General features: G+C 44.5%; 1 protein-coding gene across 1 annotated transcript in view; it reads right to left on the bottom strand.

Moving 5' to 3' along the window:
• LAMA3 (laminin subunit alpha 3) overlaps positions 1-19,166 on the bottom strand; it is a 248,937-nt gene that overhangs the window by 84,150 nt on the left and 145,621 nt on the right. Inside the window, exons 30-36 of the mRNA XM_045849829.1 lie at positions 17,867-17,982; positions 16,479-16,690; positions 15,320-15,527; positions 5,659-5,803; positions 4,632-4,772; positions 3,214-3,375; positions 383-481 (exon numbers count right to left, since the gene is read on the bottom strand). Coding sequence (XP_045705785.1) covers positions 383-481; positions 3,214-3,375; positions 4,632-4,772; positions 5,659-5,803; positions 15,320-15,527; positions 16,479-16,690; positions 17,867-17,982 — 1,083 coding nt within the window. The remainder of the gene's footprint in view (positions 1-382; positions 482-3,213; positions 3,376-4,631; positions 4,773-5,658; positions 5,804-15,319; positions 15,528-16,478; positions 16,691-17,866; positions 17,983-19,166) is intronic.

The raw sequence follows: 19,166 nt of genomic DNA, 5'->3' as shown, positions 1-19,166 counted from the left end.
CGTTTTGAGGACAGGGGATACCTGTCCTTTATGAACCTAGAAACGTGGTCTTATAAACAGGAAGGGCTCAAAAACATTTCTGAAACTAAATCGAAAGATAGAAACATTAAAAAAAGTTCATTTAACATGAGAAGCAAGGGTGAGATACTAAGTACATTGGGAGGGGACAAAAGAGAAACCATTTGGGCCCGGGACAGTCAGGGGCAGAGGGCCCTGAGGAGGTATTACATGTTCTAAACTTCTATTTTAGTTTCTGCAAACTATTAGAAATGGCTTAACCTAAACGTTTCATAGGCCCCTTATCAAACCATCCTAAAATCAAATCAGCACCAACTGCAACTGTTGCTTCCTGTTACTCGGGTCATGTTCTGATGATACCTACGCTGAGCCGCACATCCGGCTGCTTTTCCAGAAGAACCATATCACCAGGTAGGCCGAAGGACTTGATTTGGTAGGTGAGGTAGCCACCATATGAGGAAACCTAAAATTGAAATGATATCATCAATAGCACAAACATTCAAAGAGACTACAGCAGCATTAGCCCACATAGGAAGTTCACAGGTACCTAGACCTGGAAAGATACGCCATCCACCTGTTAACAGAGGTCATCCTTAGAGAGTGGATTGAAGATGGCATCTTAATGTTCTACGTTATGCTATTTTATATCCATTAAAATGTTTAACATGAACATGATTGAGTTTTACAAGCAAAAAATAATTCTATTATAAAGAAAAATAATAGCCACACAGAAACAAATAAGACCATTTTATTCCAGACAACTACTAAACCAAAGCATTTATTTAGTCCACAGCTATTCTAAGAAATCTAGACCATTGGTTTCTTATTTAACTGAGAGAATTGCTTAATATCTATCAGTTGCAAAATGAACTTCTAAAAATACATTTTCCAAAGAAACTTCCCCTGAGAGCAGACAGTAAGTATTTCCTAAGTGAGTATGCATTCTCCTGAGCACAAGGCCTGTCTCACTACTCTGTCAAGGACACAGACCTTCTCTCAGGGCACATGAGCAACACGATGGTGATGGAGACATGGAGGTGAATGGTCATGGTTTTCTGGCAGCACCTTCACCTCTGGTCCTGCCGCCTCCCACCTTTAAAGGAAAAACCAGCCAGGAAGGAAGGACTGACTAAGGGATGGAAATCAGAGGCAACAGTGACAGCAGAGCATGCAGGACAAAATGCCCCTACAGGAGAATGCAAACAACTTGCAGTAGGGAATGAGCAGCATTTCTGGGCTCCCAATCCACCGAGGTTTTTCCCTAGAATCTAGAGCTCGACAAAGCTTTACAGAGTTATGATCTTAGAGTCTGGAAGAATTCTAAGGTAACATGGTGAATCTTCTTACTCAGTAGAGTTGACCCTCAAACAGCGTGGGGATTAGGGGTGCCGACAGCCCTTCCTGCATAGTTGAAAATCTGTGTATGACTTCTGTCTCTCCAAAACCAGAACTACTGATAGCCTACTGTTCACCAGAAGCCTTACTGACATAGATTTTGGACTGATAACACATATTTTGTATGTTATGTGTATTATATACTATATTCTTATAATAATGTAAGCCAGAGAAAAAGAAATTAGGAAAAAAGCTATTAAGAAAATCATAAGGAAGAGAACATACATTTATAGTATGGTATGTATTTATTGATAATATAAGTTTATGTCATCTGTTTACCAGATGAAAAAAATCCACATATAAGTGGACACCCACAGTTCAAATCCATGTTGTTCAAGGGTCAACTATATTGCCTTCTTGATAGCTAAGGTAATTTTAAAAAATATGTCCCCATATTCTCTGATATCTTTTTTTTTATGAGGTGGAACTTAATTCTCTCCTCTTGAGTGTGGGCTGGACTTAGTGACTGGCTTCTATGAACAGGATATGGCAGAAGTGAGAATATTGTCATTTCTGAAATTAGGTTATAAAAAGACTATGGCTTGTGTTTTGAATCTATCTATCTATCTATCTATCTATCTATCATCTATCTCTATCAGCTGTTTTAGAGGGAACCAACTGTTGGGTCATGGGGACCCTCAGGTAACCTATGGAGAGAGAGCTTAGTGTGAAGAAGAACAGAGAGTTCCAATTTACAGCTGACAAGGAACAGAGACCCGCTGACAACCATGTGAGTGAGCTTGCCAGTGGATCCTCCCATCCCAGATGACCACAGCCCTGGCTGACGTTTTGACTGCACCCTCATGAGAGACTTTGAGCTATCCGCTCCTGGGTTCCTGATCTGTAGAAACTACGCAAGACCATAATTGTGTGTTGTGTTAAGATTCAAAGTTGTGGGGTAATTTAGTACACAGCAATAGCTAACCAGTACACGGGCCCACCATGTAGAGGTGAAGAGGAATATTATGTCAGACAGAAGTGGGGTTATGTGAGAGAAGCAACGGTCCTCATACTCAAAGGTCAAAACCCATAGTCCGGCAACCAGAAGTCAGAATTAGAGACCTCAGGCCGACAGGGCCCTAGTGTTTAGTCATTCTTAAGGTGAGGTATGACATTACTTGAGCTGGCCATATGAAACCCATCCCTTCTTGACAGGTCTGCCCTATGCCGCCAGGTGTGTATGTCACCCGATGCTGTTTCTACAGGCAGACCACACTTCTGTCCTCATGAATGAGAGCAGCTGGCCAGACTCTGGAACAACAATTTATGCAGCAAAGGAAGAACAACTAGTGCGTGAGCTCCCCAAGGAGTGCCTAACTAACTGCACGTGATTCTGCTAATGAAAGCCGAACTGGCACAGAATCTTGCGCTTCTTTAAATAAGCTTATGAGTCACCTTTCAGCTTTTGTTTTCCTGACAAGAAGTCTTTCTTCCTCTTTAAAACAAAGAATTCTCAGCATGGACATTTAAAAGTATACATGTCCCATTTTCAACAGATATTATTTAAATGGTTATTTCCTTTGGCATTAAGTAAAAAAAAACAAACAAGCAAGAATAACATAGTGCATGACTTCCTTTGCTAATGAGCTAGTACGTGTGGGGTCCATGCGTTTCTTCTGGTCTCAGCCCCTCCCAGTGAGGGGCAGTGTCTCTGCTGCATTTGCAGTTAACCTAATTTCTTCAGTTTTAGTAACCTGAACTTCCTGTGCTTTCTTCCAGACACCCGGTGAATGGTGCTCTTACCCATGCAGTGCGGGAGGAGGCCTGCAAGGTTGTAGAAGAACAAAAGGATGTCGTTACCTTGTCCCCCAGGTAGGAAGGAGGGGCTACCCAGGTTGCACTGTGAACGGTTGAGGGCAGCTCCTGGAGGTCAGCAACCACGCTGCTGCTGCCAGGGTTGAAGGACACAGGGATGTCTGTTCCATCTGCCGTCTCCAGGCGCCAGCCCATCATATCCACAAACTGGAACACAAAAGCAAGGGATGGAAACATGTGCCGGTGACTTCTTTGATGATGACTGGATTATACAGAATAGAAGGAGCCATAGGGCAGCCACCTTGCTTCAAAGGCTTCCTCCTGGCTTGACCTCAGTATTCTTGGAGGGCAGAGACCCTGTGGATTTATCTTTGTATCCCAGCACACACCCTGGTTCTTGACTTCTAGCAACTGTCCAATAAATGCTCTAATAAAACATAATTAAGTATATGAATAACAGCTAGTCCAGTGAGCACATTTTAATGGTGAGCTCCTTAAATATAAAGTATGATATGGGATACGGTGGTCTGCTTTCATTATTTTGCTGTAAGCAGAGCATCATAATTAAGTATTTCACTGATCACAAAGGAAGCCAGGAGTTAAATTATGAGAGGAAGAAAAAGAAGGAACTGACAAGGCACAGATTAGGAATAATGCTTCCGGTTTCCCCCAGGGGTAAATAGAGGAGACTTCAGAGTAGATTTACAAACTAATTTTTTTTCCAATTACAAGCCTACGCTAGTCTTAGGAGGCAGGCAATGAAATATGTAAAATCATCTTTGTTTGAATAGTTGTTGGATATAAGCCATTGCTCACACAAAGAAAGCTAGACTGCTGGTTCATTGAATAATGAAAGAAACAACAGTTTTGGTTTCATGGAATTAGTTTAAAAAGCAGCCAGAGAAAAGATATGGTAAAATACATGAGAGGGAAAGTAAAACAGGAACAGGAAGAAGATAAGCAGATGAGAAGAAGCAAGGTGGACGAACAATAAAGTCCATTTATTTAACAAGTGTTTATTGAGCATCTACTGTGTTCCAGATGCTGCTGTAGACCCTGGGAATGAATCAGGAGCTCACATTCTAGTGGTGGAGGAAGGCGGATAATAAACAAAATTTAGAACTAAATGTATGATACAGCAGGGAGTGCTAAATGTTGTTGAGTACACTACGCAAGAAGGGCAAGTGCACAGAGAACGACCAGAGCAAGCTGTTTTGTTGGGAGAGGTGAAGGAAGGCCCCTGTGAGCATCAGACACTCGAGCAGAGACCTGACAACCTGAGGGACAGAGCATGAGGACATCTGTGGGAAGAATGCTGAAGGCTGAGGAATAGCAAGGACCATGCTTAAACTTTTAACAAAGTAATATACAAAAGCTTCCATGACCTTTATGTTTCATGCCAATTCATTCCTTCCTCATTTGGAGGTACTAAATAAAAACAAAGACTCTCACTCCTTGCATACCTTAGCTCTTCTTTTATGTGTACTGTGACAGTGATTATTTATTCCAAAACAAAAGCAGCTGGTACAGCCCTTGGGATTTGCTGGGTCCAGGTAGAATGAGCCTTCTCGACACACATTACATTCTGCACCTGCCACATTCTCCTATTGAAAAACATGAAGCAAAAGATCATTCCTTCTAAAGCTTCCCTGATTGCAATTAGCAACTTGCACAAATGTAACACCAATACAAGATGTTAGGACATGGATGCTAACAAACATTAAGACACATAATTGTCAAGCTTTTTAAAAAAATATTCTATTTATTTATTTTTAGAGACAGGGGAAGGGATGGAGCAAGAGAAACATTAACCGGTTGTCTCTCACACACTCCTAGCAGGGGAGCTGGCCTGCCTCCCAGGCATGTGCCCTGACCGGGAATCAAACCATCGACCTTTCAGTTCACAGGCCACTGCTAAGTCCACTGACCCACACCAGCCATGGCATAATTATTAAGCTTTTATACCATATTAATTGTTTAAACTTTCATACCACACACAAACAGACAACTTCTTAAGATTCCCCTTGGTATCTTGAAGGTAGGGAATCAACACCAGAAGGATTCACAATATGACAGGATCCATGCATCCCACTTACTTCCCCCTCAAAATATCTGCTAGGACCCGGGAGCTCTCCTACCACCTGACAAAACCCCAGGTAGCAGAGATGGGCCAGGAATAGGCCTCTAGAGAACCTTTGAAGCTCTTGAAAGTGTAGACAGAGGTTTGTGTTATTTTTCCTGGAGAGGGTCTGTACTTGTCATCAGATTTTTAAGGAGAGCTACAGCCTCTCTAAAGGATGAGAGGGTTGAGAGGAGCCTTCCCTTCTAACTTTTTCCATCAAATGAGAAAGACTATAAGATGCTGCACACATTGTGAAAATCTGTTATGAGTAGTCACATTTCCCATATATTCTTCTATGTTGATTCCATATGAAGAACTTCCACACTGATCAGTGGCTGATGTCCTTGGCATTGGATGTTCATTCTTACCTTGCAGAGGCAAGCCCCGGTCTCTGGGTCACAGACTCCTGGCTTTGTCCCATCTCTGTTGCAGTGGCAGGGCATGCACTCAGGGAAGTGGTAAAACCCGGACATACATCGGTCACACTGCCGCCCTGTGATTCTGGGCTTGCACCTACACCCAAAGCAAAGAAAGCAAAAGTTCCTGTCACCTTCAAAAGTTCTCAAGTCCACTTCCTCTGCAGCAGACCAGTTGCTGTACAAAACCAGCTGAACAGACAGTGTCTGCCCACAGGGCGCTTACAGTCAGAGGCAGAATGGAAGAAGCAGATAAAAGACTTAAACAAAGCAGGTCAAGATGACTATGTTCTTGAGGATGAAGGGGGTCAAAAAGCATAAACCTCCAGTTACAAAATAAGTAAGTCAAGGGGACTTAATATATAGGATGGTGATCATAGCTAATAATACCGTATATTTGCAGGGAGAAAGTCTTAAAAATTCTCATCATAAAAAAATCTGTTACTGTGTGTGGTGACGAGGGTTTGCTAGACTTACTGTGGTGACCATTTTACAATAGGTACAAGTATCAAATCATCATGTTGTGCTCCTGAAAGTAATACAATGTTTTATGTTAGCCACACCTCAGTTGAAAAAAAAGATGACCATCATGGGCAGGGCACTCAGAGAGTCAGGCTTCGAGCTAGGCTCTGGGCGTGTAGGACAGACATGGCCTGTGAGCCTCAGCAGTGAGGTGGAAGTGTGAACAATATCACACGGGGTCAAACAGGGGGTCAGAAGAACAGCACTGACCCAGCCTCCCTGGGGAAGGTGATACCTGAGCTGCACCTAAAAGTTCAAGGGTCATGGGGTTGGATGTAGGGTGGGCATTCAGGACAGAAGGAACAGAGCAGGATGCTGCTTGGAGTATGCAGGGAACACAAGTGCGGTATTGCCGGGGCAGAAGTACCAGCATGGATACTGAACCATGAGCCTGACGAGGTGGGTGGGAACCAGTGGGCAATCACTGGCGTGGACCTAAGCTCTGAGGAAGGCCCTGGCAGTGAGCTCCAAGCCACCAGCAGGTACATGCACCCGAAGCATGAAGCTGGGTGAGAAAACAAAGGCCTGATGGAGTGAGAGGAACAGTGGGCTGTGAGGAGAACTGAGAAGCCCAGCACTGGAGGGGTGGGGAGACCGAGAGGGGGTGGGCCCCATCCTTCGGTAGCTTGGGCGCTGAGCTCCACAGCTGAAGTCGGGTGGGATCTACTCACTGACCCTTTCTGGTGGGTCTAAGAAAGCATCAGCAAGTGTGCTTTTTGATGACACATAGTGAATACAATTTAATATGAAATATTTCATTAACTTACCACCAAGTGTAAGTGATCACCCATCTCTTAATTCCCATTAAAACATCTTGCCACAGTGCCCATGCCAAAAAAGATAAATATAACTTAATATGACTGAGTAACCTTGCCTTTGGCAAACAGTTGTTTATAATCAGATAAAGGATTTTGTATTGGATTAAGAGCACAGACTCGGGACCAGGTGGCCTGGGTTTGAATCCCACCTTGGCTACTTACTGGATGTAGAACTCTGAGCAAATTAATTTCTTTACAACTGAGTTTCTTCCCCAGTGAAAATGGACATCACAATACCTACTCCACAGGATTCTTGTGAGAATACAATAAAATAAAATATATAAAACCTTTAGAATAATCCCATGTGCACATGTAAGTATTTGATTCTATTATTCCTGTTATGACATTGGCCAAGGGGAGCAGACAGGTGTCCCTGTATCCTACTCATCACACCTAAAAAGGCAAAGTCAAGGTCTCCTGACAGGTCCAACATCATGTCTCTTCTTCCCAGACCCATCTCCATCACCTTCTTGTGGGGGAAGAAAGTGCCTATGGGGATTGCTTTCACAAAGAAACATGTAGTCTCCGGAGAACATCTATAGCAATGTAGGTAGGAGGTGTAAATGTTCTGCTCAGAGTGACGAGCCTAGTGCAGTGGATGATAAACATTGGAACAGGGTAAGGGACCTTTCTGGAAGCTGGATAAACTATGGGCTATCTTCTCAAAAAAGAACTTATCACCCACTCACAGATTATACAGTCTCTCTGTCTCTCTCTCTGTCTCTGTCTCTCTCTCTCTCTCTCTCTCTCACTCACTCTTGTTAACACACACAATTTTTGCATTCACTCTCAGAGGGTTTCTGGACCTGGGGTAATAACATCTGCTCTCTTGGGAATCACAGAATAAATGCAATCAGACAGTCCAGCAAAGAAAAAATGGACTATTCCTAGATGATTCCTTATTTTTGGAGGAAGCAGCGAGTGTATAGCATGAGAACTCTGGCACCTAGAGATGGGACACCAGAGAGACAATCAGGGTTGGAGAAGGGTTTTCATGTGAAGAGAGATGCATTGAGGTGGTGCTGTGCCTGCACACAGGGTGGCACTCGCCACACCGCATTGTCACTGTTGGTTAATACAGACTCTCTCACCAGGCTGTGATCCGGGACAAGCACTATTAGTAGGTGTGTGCCCCTTCTGCAAAGGGCACAGCATCTGAACTCAAGTAGTTACTAGATACAGTCTGAGCAATAAAACACTTATATCTATAGAATTTAAGGCAAAAATAATAATAATTCACAAGGAACTGAAGGAGCTGTTTCATCATGGCTTAAGACACATGCCAGAAGATAAAAATCATAAACATATATACATTTACCAGCATTGTCTTAAGTTTTGTAGGCTACTAATAGTTCTATATATTCATGACAAAATTATAAGGAAAATCCAGTATGATTTTGTATTAATACATTCCTCTTTGACTAAAGGGATGGAGAGAGGGAGACTACAAACTATAAAGCAGGAAAAGGTAGGTATTAGGTGACCATCGGTATCGCTCAAACATGAAGTGGGAAAAGAACTTAGTGGGTGGCAGCGGTAGCAGAGAGCCATGGAAAGGAAGGCAGATAATATATATCTTGCCAGAGGTTGATGTCTGACTGACTTTATGAACAAGGGGTTGGTTCTAAGATATACTGGAAGTTCAGGCTTTGAGGACTGGGAGGAGGCTGTCAACATTAAGCAGAAATTTTTTAAATATCCAAAGAGACAAATGACTTAAAAGGCAAGACAATGGCATGGGTTTCAAATGCAGAGTAAGAGTTGTAGGATTTTGGAGTTGTAGAGCCCTTAAAGATCATCTCATCTAACATTTCATTATACATATGGGGGACAGGAGCTCAAAGCCTCAGAGGACTTGCCCAAGGCCACCCGAGTAAAGCCAGTAAGAGAGCCCAGGTGGAACTGATTCGCAGTGGAGGTGGGATATGACAGGCCTCAAGGATCAGGACTGGAGCTCTGCCTGTGGGAACCAGCCGGAGTGGGGGTGGCTGATGCCTGGAGAATAAGGGGCTGGGGCGTTCAAGGGGACAAAGTGTAGAGGGAGAAAGGCAGACTATCAGCTAATACTTACTGGTGCTCGTGTGTGTCACATACTGCTTAAGGTTTTCTGCAGGGGATATTTAATCCTGCAAAGAACTTCAAGAAGGAGGTGCCTCCACTCTCTATTTCACAGATGAAGAAATAAGGCACAGAGGGCAGTAACAGGATGCCATCACCCAGACAGTGAGTGGCGGTGGCAGGTGCAACCTTGTGCAAACACACCACACACGTCCGCTGTATCTGGGGCAGGAGGGGGTTGAACCAGTGAAACAGCCAGAGAAGAATCATTCAGAGAGATAAGAGAAAGATACTGTTATTACCGAAGAGGAAAGGTGACAAAGGGAATGAGGTGAAAGCTTGACGCTGCGTTGTGGGGCAGCATCCCCATCCACCACCCTGCTCTCCACGGTGTCCCAGCACCTGCATGCTGCCCGGAGTTTACCATTCCTCTTATTCCACAGGGTGAATCCAAGGATTTGCTTCTCTAAGTTGTTAGAGCTCATAAATTTACATCTAGCTGGAAGCACTTCTGTTCACGAACACCAAGTCTACAACCTTTTCTGGTATTTTGTTTCTCCACCTAACACAAACATTTAGTAAATCTGTGTGGACTGGCTGCAATAGAGGTCACACAAACAGGCTTTTCTATTATCACTGCTCTTCTGAAAAGGCACATTTGTGCACGTGACTGCACTGAATATCCAGGTGAGCTGCATCTCCTTTAATCAGTCTTACAATAACCTGAAAGTGGTTGACATCATGATAGTTTTTAAAGGCAGTGATTACTAGTTTCCCTGTATCTGCTACTGATTGGCAAAATCTGAGAACACTCTAGTTCTTTTGTTTGTTCAAAATATCTGATGGCTTACTTCCTCTTCCATTATTATTTTTTAGTTGATTTTAGAGAGAGAAGAAGACAGAGAGAAAGAGAGAGAGGGAGAGAGAGTCATTGATATATTGTTCTACTTATTGATGTGTTATTGGTTGATTCTTGTATGTGTCCTGGCCAGGGGTTGAACCTGCAACCTTGGCGTATCAGGGTGATGCTCTAACTAACTGAGCTACCTGACCAGGGCCCCTTCTCTTCCATTATTAAAAGCCTATGTATATGTACTTTTTTTCTTTGCAATTATATCTGATTAAATTATTGTGTTGCTATAAAACATGAAATTTTTATTATTATAAGCATCTTTAAGACTTCAAACTAGAGTTGGCCAAAATAATAGACTTTTTTGCATTTAATAGAATACAATTTTGCAATATTTTCTGTGATACAATCAGAGATTGAAGAAGAAATATAATCAGAATTTTAAATTTAGGTGGGATATTATAGATAATTTTACCAAACTTCACTTTATAGATTAGGAAACTGAGGCCCAGGAAGGTAAAGTGACTTGCCCAGGGTCTCCTGACTAATTCATGATAAGGGTGAACTGAGAACTCAGTTTTATGGCTCCAACTTTACTTATTCCCAATTATCTCTAAAATTGCAATACCAGTTTTCATTAAGATGGAGTACTGTAGATTGCTGCAATTATTTTTGTAATTCATTTTAAAGTAGTTAACCTTTATAACAGATTGATTTTCTTTTAGTATATTTAACACCTATTGTCAAATAAAATTTGAAAATTCTAATTATTAAGCTTTGCAATTTCTGATAATTTGTACAACTGCAAGACAGTCTGTTGTATAACTGAAAAGCAAGTGTTTTGTTGTTTTTGTGAACTCCAGGCATCTTTGATTATTTCTGTTATATAAATTTTAGGTTCTTCTCTTCTAGACACATTTTTCATTTTCCTTAGGAATTTTTCTGTGTGCAAAAAGTATTCTTTCCTCTAATATTGTCTAAAGAAATAGTGCTTTTAGGCAATCAGAAGCTTTTTCACGATGAACACTGGAATTATCACGAGCCACTTCTGGTCATAGTCATGCAGCTAACTGGAAGTTTTTCTTGCATTATCTGCCAAGGGTCCATTTCAAAACAAATCCACTTTGATTGTGAATGAATATGTCATTCCATTAGGGTATTAAGCAACCACATCTTGGTTTAAGTGTGATGCAGGGTGATGAGGTTCCATTCCTGGGATGCTCTCTTGGGTTTGGGCAAAACTACATGATAGGTCTTGGTCCTGAGTTAGGAATTTTTCAGACTACTAACTGTCATTGGTTAGTGAAGTTTTGTTAAACACTTCTTACAATTTCTACCTAAAATACTATGATAAATCTCTCTATCATAGATGGGTCCTTAACTGATTTTACAATTTGTAATGCATTCTTGGTTGTTTTTTACTGTGGCAGCAGCATTGAGACGCTATGTATGAGGCTCTGTTCCCAGCGATGTATTCTACTGCACCACTACTTCTTTTAAAATTCTCCCACTTGTCCTCACACAGTGAATTCTATTGCATCTCTTCCTGCTGAAAAACTGCTTCACCATCTCCTTGGTTCCTGTGTCAACTAGGATTAAACACCGGTACTTCCTCTAGGACTCACACCTAGCTTTTCCTCCTGTGTGTCTGCACCTTCTCCTTGGGGTCATCATTCACTTTAACCTATGCACTTGGTTTCTAACCCTCCCTCCCAGCCCCACACTCTTCACTTGGGTGTTCAACTTTCAAAAGAAAAACTCAAGGAGTCATTCTGGAAAAGCAAAACTTGGTTGTAACTCCTTACATTTATTTTGAGGCTTAGTAAGTTTTTATTCTTCATTATATATGGGAGCACTGCAGTGTTTTTAGTATTTAGGGCTCTAAGTATCTTAATGCAGCTGTGATTGGGGTCGCTGCAGAATCCTGGGCTCTCCACTTGGCCGGGACTTCCATTTCCCAATAACCCTTCCATGCACTCCTGTTTATCTTGTTCTCCTGCTCTTCCATCTTCTTCTTCTTCTTCTTTTTTTTGCAAGGTTATGCATTGCTTAGTCTGCTGTTCAAATGGAATCTTGTCCTTTCAGCCTTCCTTACACCCAGATTCCTGCTATAACACCCTTGAGTAAGTAAAGGACTTTAACATCCTCCCTCCCCCACTTACCCTGCTTATTTGTCAGACTTTTCTTTCTTTTGAAGGATTTGTACAAATCTATTTTGCATAAAGACATTGAATTATTTTCTTTGATTTGTTCTTCAAATATACTAATGTGAAAACCATTGTTCCTAATTCAATCTGCCTCCTTTTTATAACACCTGGATTTCCTTTTCTGAAGGCATTTTTAACTACAGTTTCCTCCAGTCTGATAGGTGTGCTAGGGAGCTTTGAGGGGCGTGTGTGTGTGTCTGTGTGTGTGTGTGTTGGACAGAGAAACTGCAGAAGCATGTCAATAGCAACAAACTGGCTTGGTTGACTGTCTTCTGGCTGTTGTCTAACCCTTTCTCCCCTGAGCCCCTTTTCAAGCCCAAGACGGCAGGTCATGTCAATGCTACTCTCTTAGCTTCATGGAGAGGAACATTCAATTCTTCTTTTTCTTGTGGATGTTTCCATGGAGAGCCACACATTTTATTCACAAATACTCTGGAGCTCTGGTGTCAAATGTTTATGGCTGATTATTACTTTCCTGCCAATAAAAGGGTTTTGTTTTTCAAGAAAGGGACATGGAAAGAATGAGAACATAAAAAGAGAGGTCAATGGTAAGGGAGTGATGGAAAATAATTGTGAAATATTTGCTTTTTGAGGGGAGAAGGCTCTTGTATTTGTAGAAAAGATGAAGAGCATAGTGATGGTGTTGGCTGGGAGAGAAAAAATGATACCCTTCGGTGAAAGAGTGGAAGAAAAAAAGAGGTAATAGGAGCACAGACAGCTTTGTGACATGAAGAGTAGGGAGATACTGAGGGAAACACCGAATAGCCCAGCTGAAATGGGGCAGCGTGGCCACATGATGGACCAAAACTACAAGGTTCTGCCACTTTTTCAGCTATATTTTGGACCAAGGGTTGAAACAGAGGAGTGGAGGCAATTTTCCCTGGAGAAGCAAATCTAGATCAATAATGAAGTCAGAGGACCACACACAACTTCTCTCTGCTTTCTATGAAGTTAGTCAACTCATGACTGGCACATATCAGTCCTTTGAGCTTCCCACAGGATCACAAGATGCTTCTCCAGTCACAAGATGCAAGCAACCCCAGGGCGCAGGGCATCCTTTTGTTCTGCAGTATTCCCCAGGTCCTGGGAAGCCTGTACTTCCACACCAGGGGCCATTCTCCTCAATCATCAGTGGCTTACTGGAAATAAGTTACACATCTTCACTGGCCCATAGGTGCGTTCAGGTACACAGTGCAGAGTGTTGAGTAATGAACTAAGTGCCTATCTTCCTTCCAGAGAACAGCTTAAGCACTGAAAGGAACAAAACCTAATATATGTTAATAAATTGTGATGAAAACTAGATATCACCTCAAAATTCTTTGTGCAAGTCACATTCAGCTTGTGCTCATAGTTTGAGAAGAATAAGCAAGTGAGTTGACTCAGGAAGGATTCACACTTGTGGGTTTAAAGACTTGGAATGTTTCATGACTCAAGTTTTCACTCAGTTTCCTTCCTGGTGGTAAAAGGAGTCGTTAGGCACTGGGCAGCATTTAAGGTATGGTTAAGGGACCTTTCGTATCCTATGAAAGGTCCCTCAGAGACCTTTCTGTAGAGAGTTGAATTTTGTCCCCCAAAAGATATGTTCCTGTTTCAATCCCTACTACCTGAGAATGTGGCTTTATTGGAATTGGAAATAGTTTCTTTTCAGATGTAGTCAAGTTAAGAGGAGGTTATACTAGAATAAGGTGGACCCTAATCCTGTGCGACTGGTGGCCTTATAAGAAGAGAGAATAATGCCATGTGGCGACAAAGGCAGAGATTGGAGGGATGCATCTACAGGACAAGGAAAGCCAAGGACTGCTGAGAGCAAGGCATGGGACAGGCTTTCCCCTACAGCCTTTAGAAAAAGCATGACACAGACAAGACCTTGATTTTGGACTTTTAGCATTTAGAACTGTGAGAGAATAAATTTCTGTTGTTTTGAGTCACCCAGTTGGCAGTAATTTTTTACAGAAGCCACAGAAAACACTACAGCTGCCCTCAAGTGCCAGCAGCAGAAGCCCCTCCTGGCTCTCACACCTCAACCACAGGGACACTGACCTGGAAACATCCATGTGCCTCAGTGTGCGGGCAGGGAGAGGGAGTAAGCATAGGGTGGGTGGTGAACCATACACTTTCTCCTGCCTGCTGCCATACTGGCCCAGATTTTAGAAGCTCAGGCTATGTAGCCCACTATGTAATTATTTCCAGCCTCTTCCTCTAGGACACTGGATCCTGTTCTTCGTTCCTATCGCTACTCTCTAGTCCTGCTATCAGGCTGATCACCTAGAATCATGTGATGCTGGCTTCTAGTGTTCAGTGCAGAGCCTGACCTGCACCTGTCTGAGCCAGTGTTTGCCATTAGTCTCGTAGCAATTGTGCATTGGACTTATCGGTGTTCCTGGGGGCAGCCCCATCCTCAGGCAGGCTCTCCAGCGTGTACCTGCCCACCCTGTCTCCCTCCCAACTCCCAAACAATGCCCACTGAACCCCCACACTGGCTCAAACAGGTATAGGTCAGGCTCTGCACTGAAAACAAGAAGCCACCGTCACATAATTCCAGGTGATCAGCCTGACCTCAGTAGCACTGGAGAGTACTGATAGAGGGTAAAGAATAGGATCAGGTCTCCTAGAAGAAGCCGGAGAGAATTACATGGTGGATTATGTAGGAGAGAAACTGAGCCAGTAAGGCAGTAGGCAGGAGAAGTAATACGGTTCACCACCCCTTCCAGCTGGCCTGTCTGAGTTAGGGAAGTTAGGGAGGCGGGCCTGAGGGTGTCAGACTTTATCATGCACTGTCCTCCACGAAGACTGGCAGCTAACCCCAGAATGAAGGTTTGGAGCCCGTCCCTGAGTACGAATGGACAGGGGCCCACCACAAGGTGACACAGTAGAAGAAACCGATAACTTCAAGCAGACATTTTGACACATACGATAAGAATGATACTGGGGTATACAGGCAAGGCAGTTTGTGGCCTCAGGCGACTGGCCATCTGCCCACCCAGCCTCCGCTGGGTTAGCTGAGGGGACAAGTTACTCCACACATGTAACCCATTCTGACTGGGCTGAACATGGACAGCCCTCGAACCCATGAGAAGTGGGAAGTAATGACCAGTGTATGGGCAGATGACACGTCCCTTCCCATAACAGGAACAACAGGTCCATCCACTTGAGCTCACCTGCACTGCCCATGGTCCCGGGTGCACTCTGGGGAGCCAACCCCAGCAGCAGTGCCCCTCCTGGAGCAGTTGCAGCCTTCGCAGCCAGCCAGGGGGTGGAAGCTGAAGGAGTGTGCATCACACACCTCACACTGGGGCCTGACCGTGCGGGGCGGGCACAGGCACTTCCCTGTCATCTCCTCACAAAGGCGCCGGCCACAGTTGCATGCTGCCCGGGGGATAAAGAGATGCAATGTAAGAGTTAGATGCTGTATGGCGACCGATAGCAGGACTGTACCTACTGCCAGGGCTTCCAGAAGCTCCAAAGGGTCTAGGAGAATGTCTTACTTTCCCTTTGTTAGGGCCAACTACTGATCATAGTTGACATAAAAGGCCTTTTTTTAGGGCCAAGAGCAACCACATCCAATGTTGCTGGTGGGTACAGGGTATGATGCAGTATGTGAACACCATACTGGCTCCATGGCTGCTACTCAAAGGAACCCACCGAGCTGCCTGTATGTGCCACTCTAACGTGAGGCCTCTTGTCCATCAGAGGTTCTGCTCCTCACAGGCTCCCTGACGTGTCTCCACATCACCCCAGTGCACTGAGCCTGGGGTCAGGGCTCGACTCAGCAGTAGGGTCCCCTTAGGGAAGGGCTGGTCTCCATGTGGGGATTCTGTCTACACCACACCTGCCCCCCTCATGGCTGCCATGGAGCCTGAGCTGACCCTACATCTCAGGCAGCAGGACGGTTCTTAGATAAAGGTCCACAGGCTTCTTCTTCAGTGAGTAGTATGCACTCTGACCCTGCCTTTCCTCCCATCACAACTTTGGTGGTATTGCAAAATCTGAAAAGGCTTCCTCTAGGAAGGAGATTGAGCTGTCCATTATTTTGATGCTTAAAGCTACTTACACTCACCAGCTTTGCCAAGTGCATGGGTCACATCCCCCGAGAAAACAAATATTTACCTTGCTACTCAGAGTGTGGTCCATAGACCAGCAGCTTGGACACAATGAGTAGTGATTAGACATGCAGACCCTCAGGCCACAGTCCAGGCCTCCTGAATCAGAAATTGCATTTCTACAGGATCCCCAGGTGAGTCTCTAGCCCATTGAAATTGGAGAAGCCCTGTCCCAGATGGGCATCCTTCGCCTGGGATGGCCCGAGGGTGCACTTACGCTTGCAGTGCGGGAATCCGTAGTAGCCGGTTTGACAGCGGGTACACTGCTGACCAATGACGCCGGGCCGGCATGGGCACTGCCCACCCTCTGGGCTGCAGTGATGGCCAAGGGCCCCTGTGGGGTGGCACTCACAGGGCATGGCACCCTTGTGGTAAAGGGCCACCAGGGACCTGGCAGAGTCCTTACAGAATCCAGAGGCTGTCTGGGGGCTGTGGAGGCAAAGACAACCCATGGTTCTATCCCAGGAGGTGGGCCCAGAAACAGTCCCCACCTTCCCCTTCCCACCTACTCCACCAAGCAGGTCCTTAGGGAGGGACTGTGACTCTAGAGTCCGGGGAAACTGATAGAACACCCCAACCTGGCACTCATAGCCAGTGGCACCCCTTTCCCCCCCCCCCCCGACTGGTCCACTCCAGAACACCTCACAAGACATGGTGGGGACTTTGGTGACTGGAATAAAAGGGTAAAAATTTACCTGTAGAATGAATTGTATGATATGAGAATTATATATCAGTAAAGCAGTTACAAAAAAATTATACCTCCATGTGTAAAGATACACCAATAACAATGAGGAAGAGCCAGTGAATTGCCAACATTTATTGAGTGTTGCATGCTAGAAGCTTTTCCTACATCTCACTGTACCTCACAACCACCAGTTAGGCCTAAGACCCATTTCACAAACAAGGCAACTGAGGCTACCAGAAGTCAAGCAACATTCCCAAGGCCACAGAATTATAGAGTGGCCGAGCAGGCATTCAAATCCATAGCTATTTGACTTCAGGGCCTTTGCTCCTAATATTTCCTATACAGGTGGCTTCTGCCTATCAGGCTGTCTGGAGCACCCGGGTTCCTCAGTAAACCCACAGTGGGTCGGGTGGGTCTGCAGAAGAGAAGAGGAGCTGATTCAGGGCTACACTTGGCTCTTAGCACTCAAGGACTCAGGTGAGAAGATGGGGAGGCCCACCTTTCTGCGACACTCCTCGCTTAGCCAGATGACAAAGCAGAGCAGAACTCGGGGCTGGTTTGGCTCCCAGTGGAGGCACCCCGTGTGGTATCTTTAGGAATCTGAGATAGACAGCAGGAAGCAGCAAAGAGGAAGAGAAACCCCTGAGCAGCCCGAAAATCTCAGTTTGGAGAGTGAACCTCTGTTGAGACCAGAGTTGAGGGCTGGGATCTTGCCCAGTTGTGCATGACGAGGTCTGTTGTTGGACAACATGTGCAGAGAAGAGCACCCCCTTCCCCAGGCCTGGGACCCCCCGCCACTTTGTCAGGCACAGAGAAGAAGAAGACAGGCCCAAGATCCAACAGCTCCCTCAGCCTTGCTCTAGGCAGGAATGCGGGAGAACCTCATGTATTCCAGGGCTTTTCCACAAAGTAATACTTACTCAATATAAAAACTATTTCCTCCACAGTTGGTGATAAACTCAAATGACTTGTCCACTGAGTTTTTGTGAAGTATCTGGTAATCATAATTCTCTGCAGGCACCAGTAGAACACGGACCTACAGGGAACAGTGACCATGTCTTTGGATTTCCAACCACAGGGTGCACCTGCCATTATTCTTTATACTCTCTGTACTGAGATCAATGTTCTCTATTGATAGGCCCAAGACCAAATGAAACAGGATTCATGAAAAAAGAAACACAAGAACACTCCTACACTAGCATTAAAGGCTCAATCTGTGATCCTACGTAGGAAGTAATCGTGCGTGCAGGGCAAAGCCCTTGGAGCACCTGCTCAGCGAGCAGCAGCCCAGGATGCTAGACAGGGATGGGAGAGCTGGGGGTTGAGCAGGGGCCTGTCCAGATTCCCAGGATCCCATGGGGCCCATGCCTGGGATGCCCCTAGATCTACAGGGGTTGTGGTTTTGTATTTTTAAAGGTGAGCAAACCAAAATGGCAGAACCAATGGTGAAACTCATACCATAGTTTGCCCCTGAAGTATATATCATATCAGACACTGTATTGTGAATTATTATTGTAGCCCCATTTTTAAAAGTCCTTCCTGGTTCTCTGAGCCTATATAAATGAGACTGTGTTAATAACAAATGCTGTAGGAAATTTCAAATGTCTTTGTCAACTGTTCATTTATGAACCAACAGAGAGACTATTGGTTTCACGTTATTCATTCAATAGACATTTGCCAACAACCACGTGCCAGGTGGTGCTCTAGGCACAGGGGAGACAAAATAAATAAAGTCAGCCCCCTGTCCTTAGGAAGATGTCATTCTCAAAAAGAGACAGAGGCAAGAGGAAGGACTAGCAGGCCACAGAGCAGGGCCTGGGCAATGCTGCCTGGCTCTGTGGAAGGTTTTATGGGCATTAGATGACTGTGATTCCATCAACCAAAGTAATAAACAAGGTAGAGGCATCTGGGCCTGTGCAGGTAACACAGGGAAGGGGTACCTGGGCCTGTGCAGGTAGCAGGCTAGGCTTGATGCACTTGTGAGATCTCTGATGACAGAGATACGCAGTAGACAGTCCCATGTTGGGTCTGGAGGCCAGGAAAAATCAGAGATGAATTCACAGATGTGGGTGTCACTCTCACAGAGGACAGAATAGAATCAGCAGGCACAGACGATGTTACTCAAAGAGAAATGATAGAACAAGGAGCTCAGGATTCTACCCGAGACCGGCAACCTATGGGGGCAGTAGGAAAGAGAAATCACAGAAGAAGCACTCAAGA

This window comes from Phyllostomus hastatus, unplaced genomic scaffold (genome assembly GCF_019186645.2).
Source record: "Phyllostomus hastatus isolate PE091 unplaced genomic scaffold, TTU_PhHast_1.1 phas_contig_80, whole genome shotgun sequence".
NCBI classification, from domain to species: domain Eukaryota; kingdom Metazoa; phylum Chordata; class Mammalia; order Chiroptera; family Phyllostomidae; genus Phyllostomus; species Phyllostomus hastatus.
The sequence above is the reverse complement of the archived record's forward strand: the minus strand, read 5'-3'. Positions and strand labels throughout refer to the sequence as shown.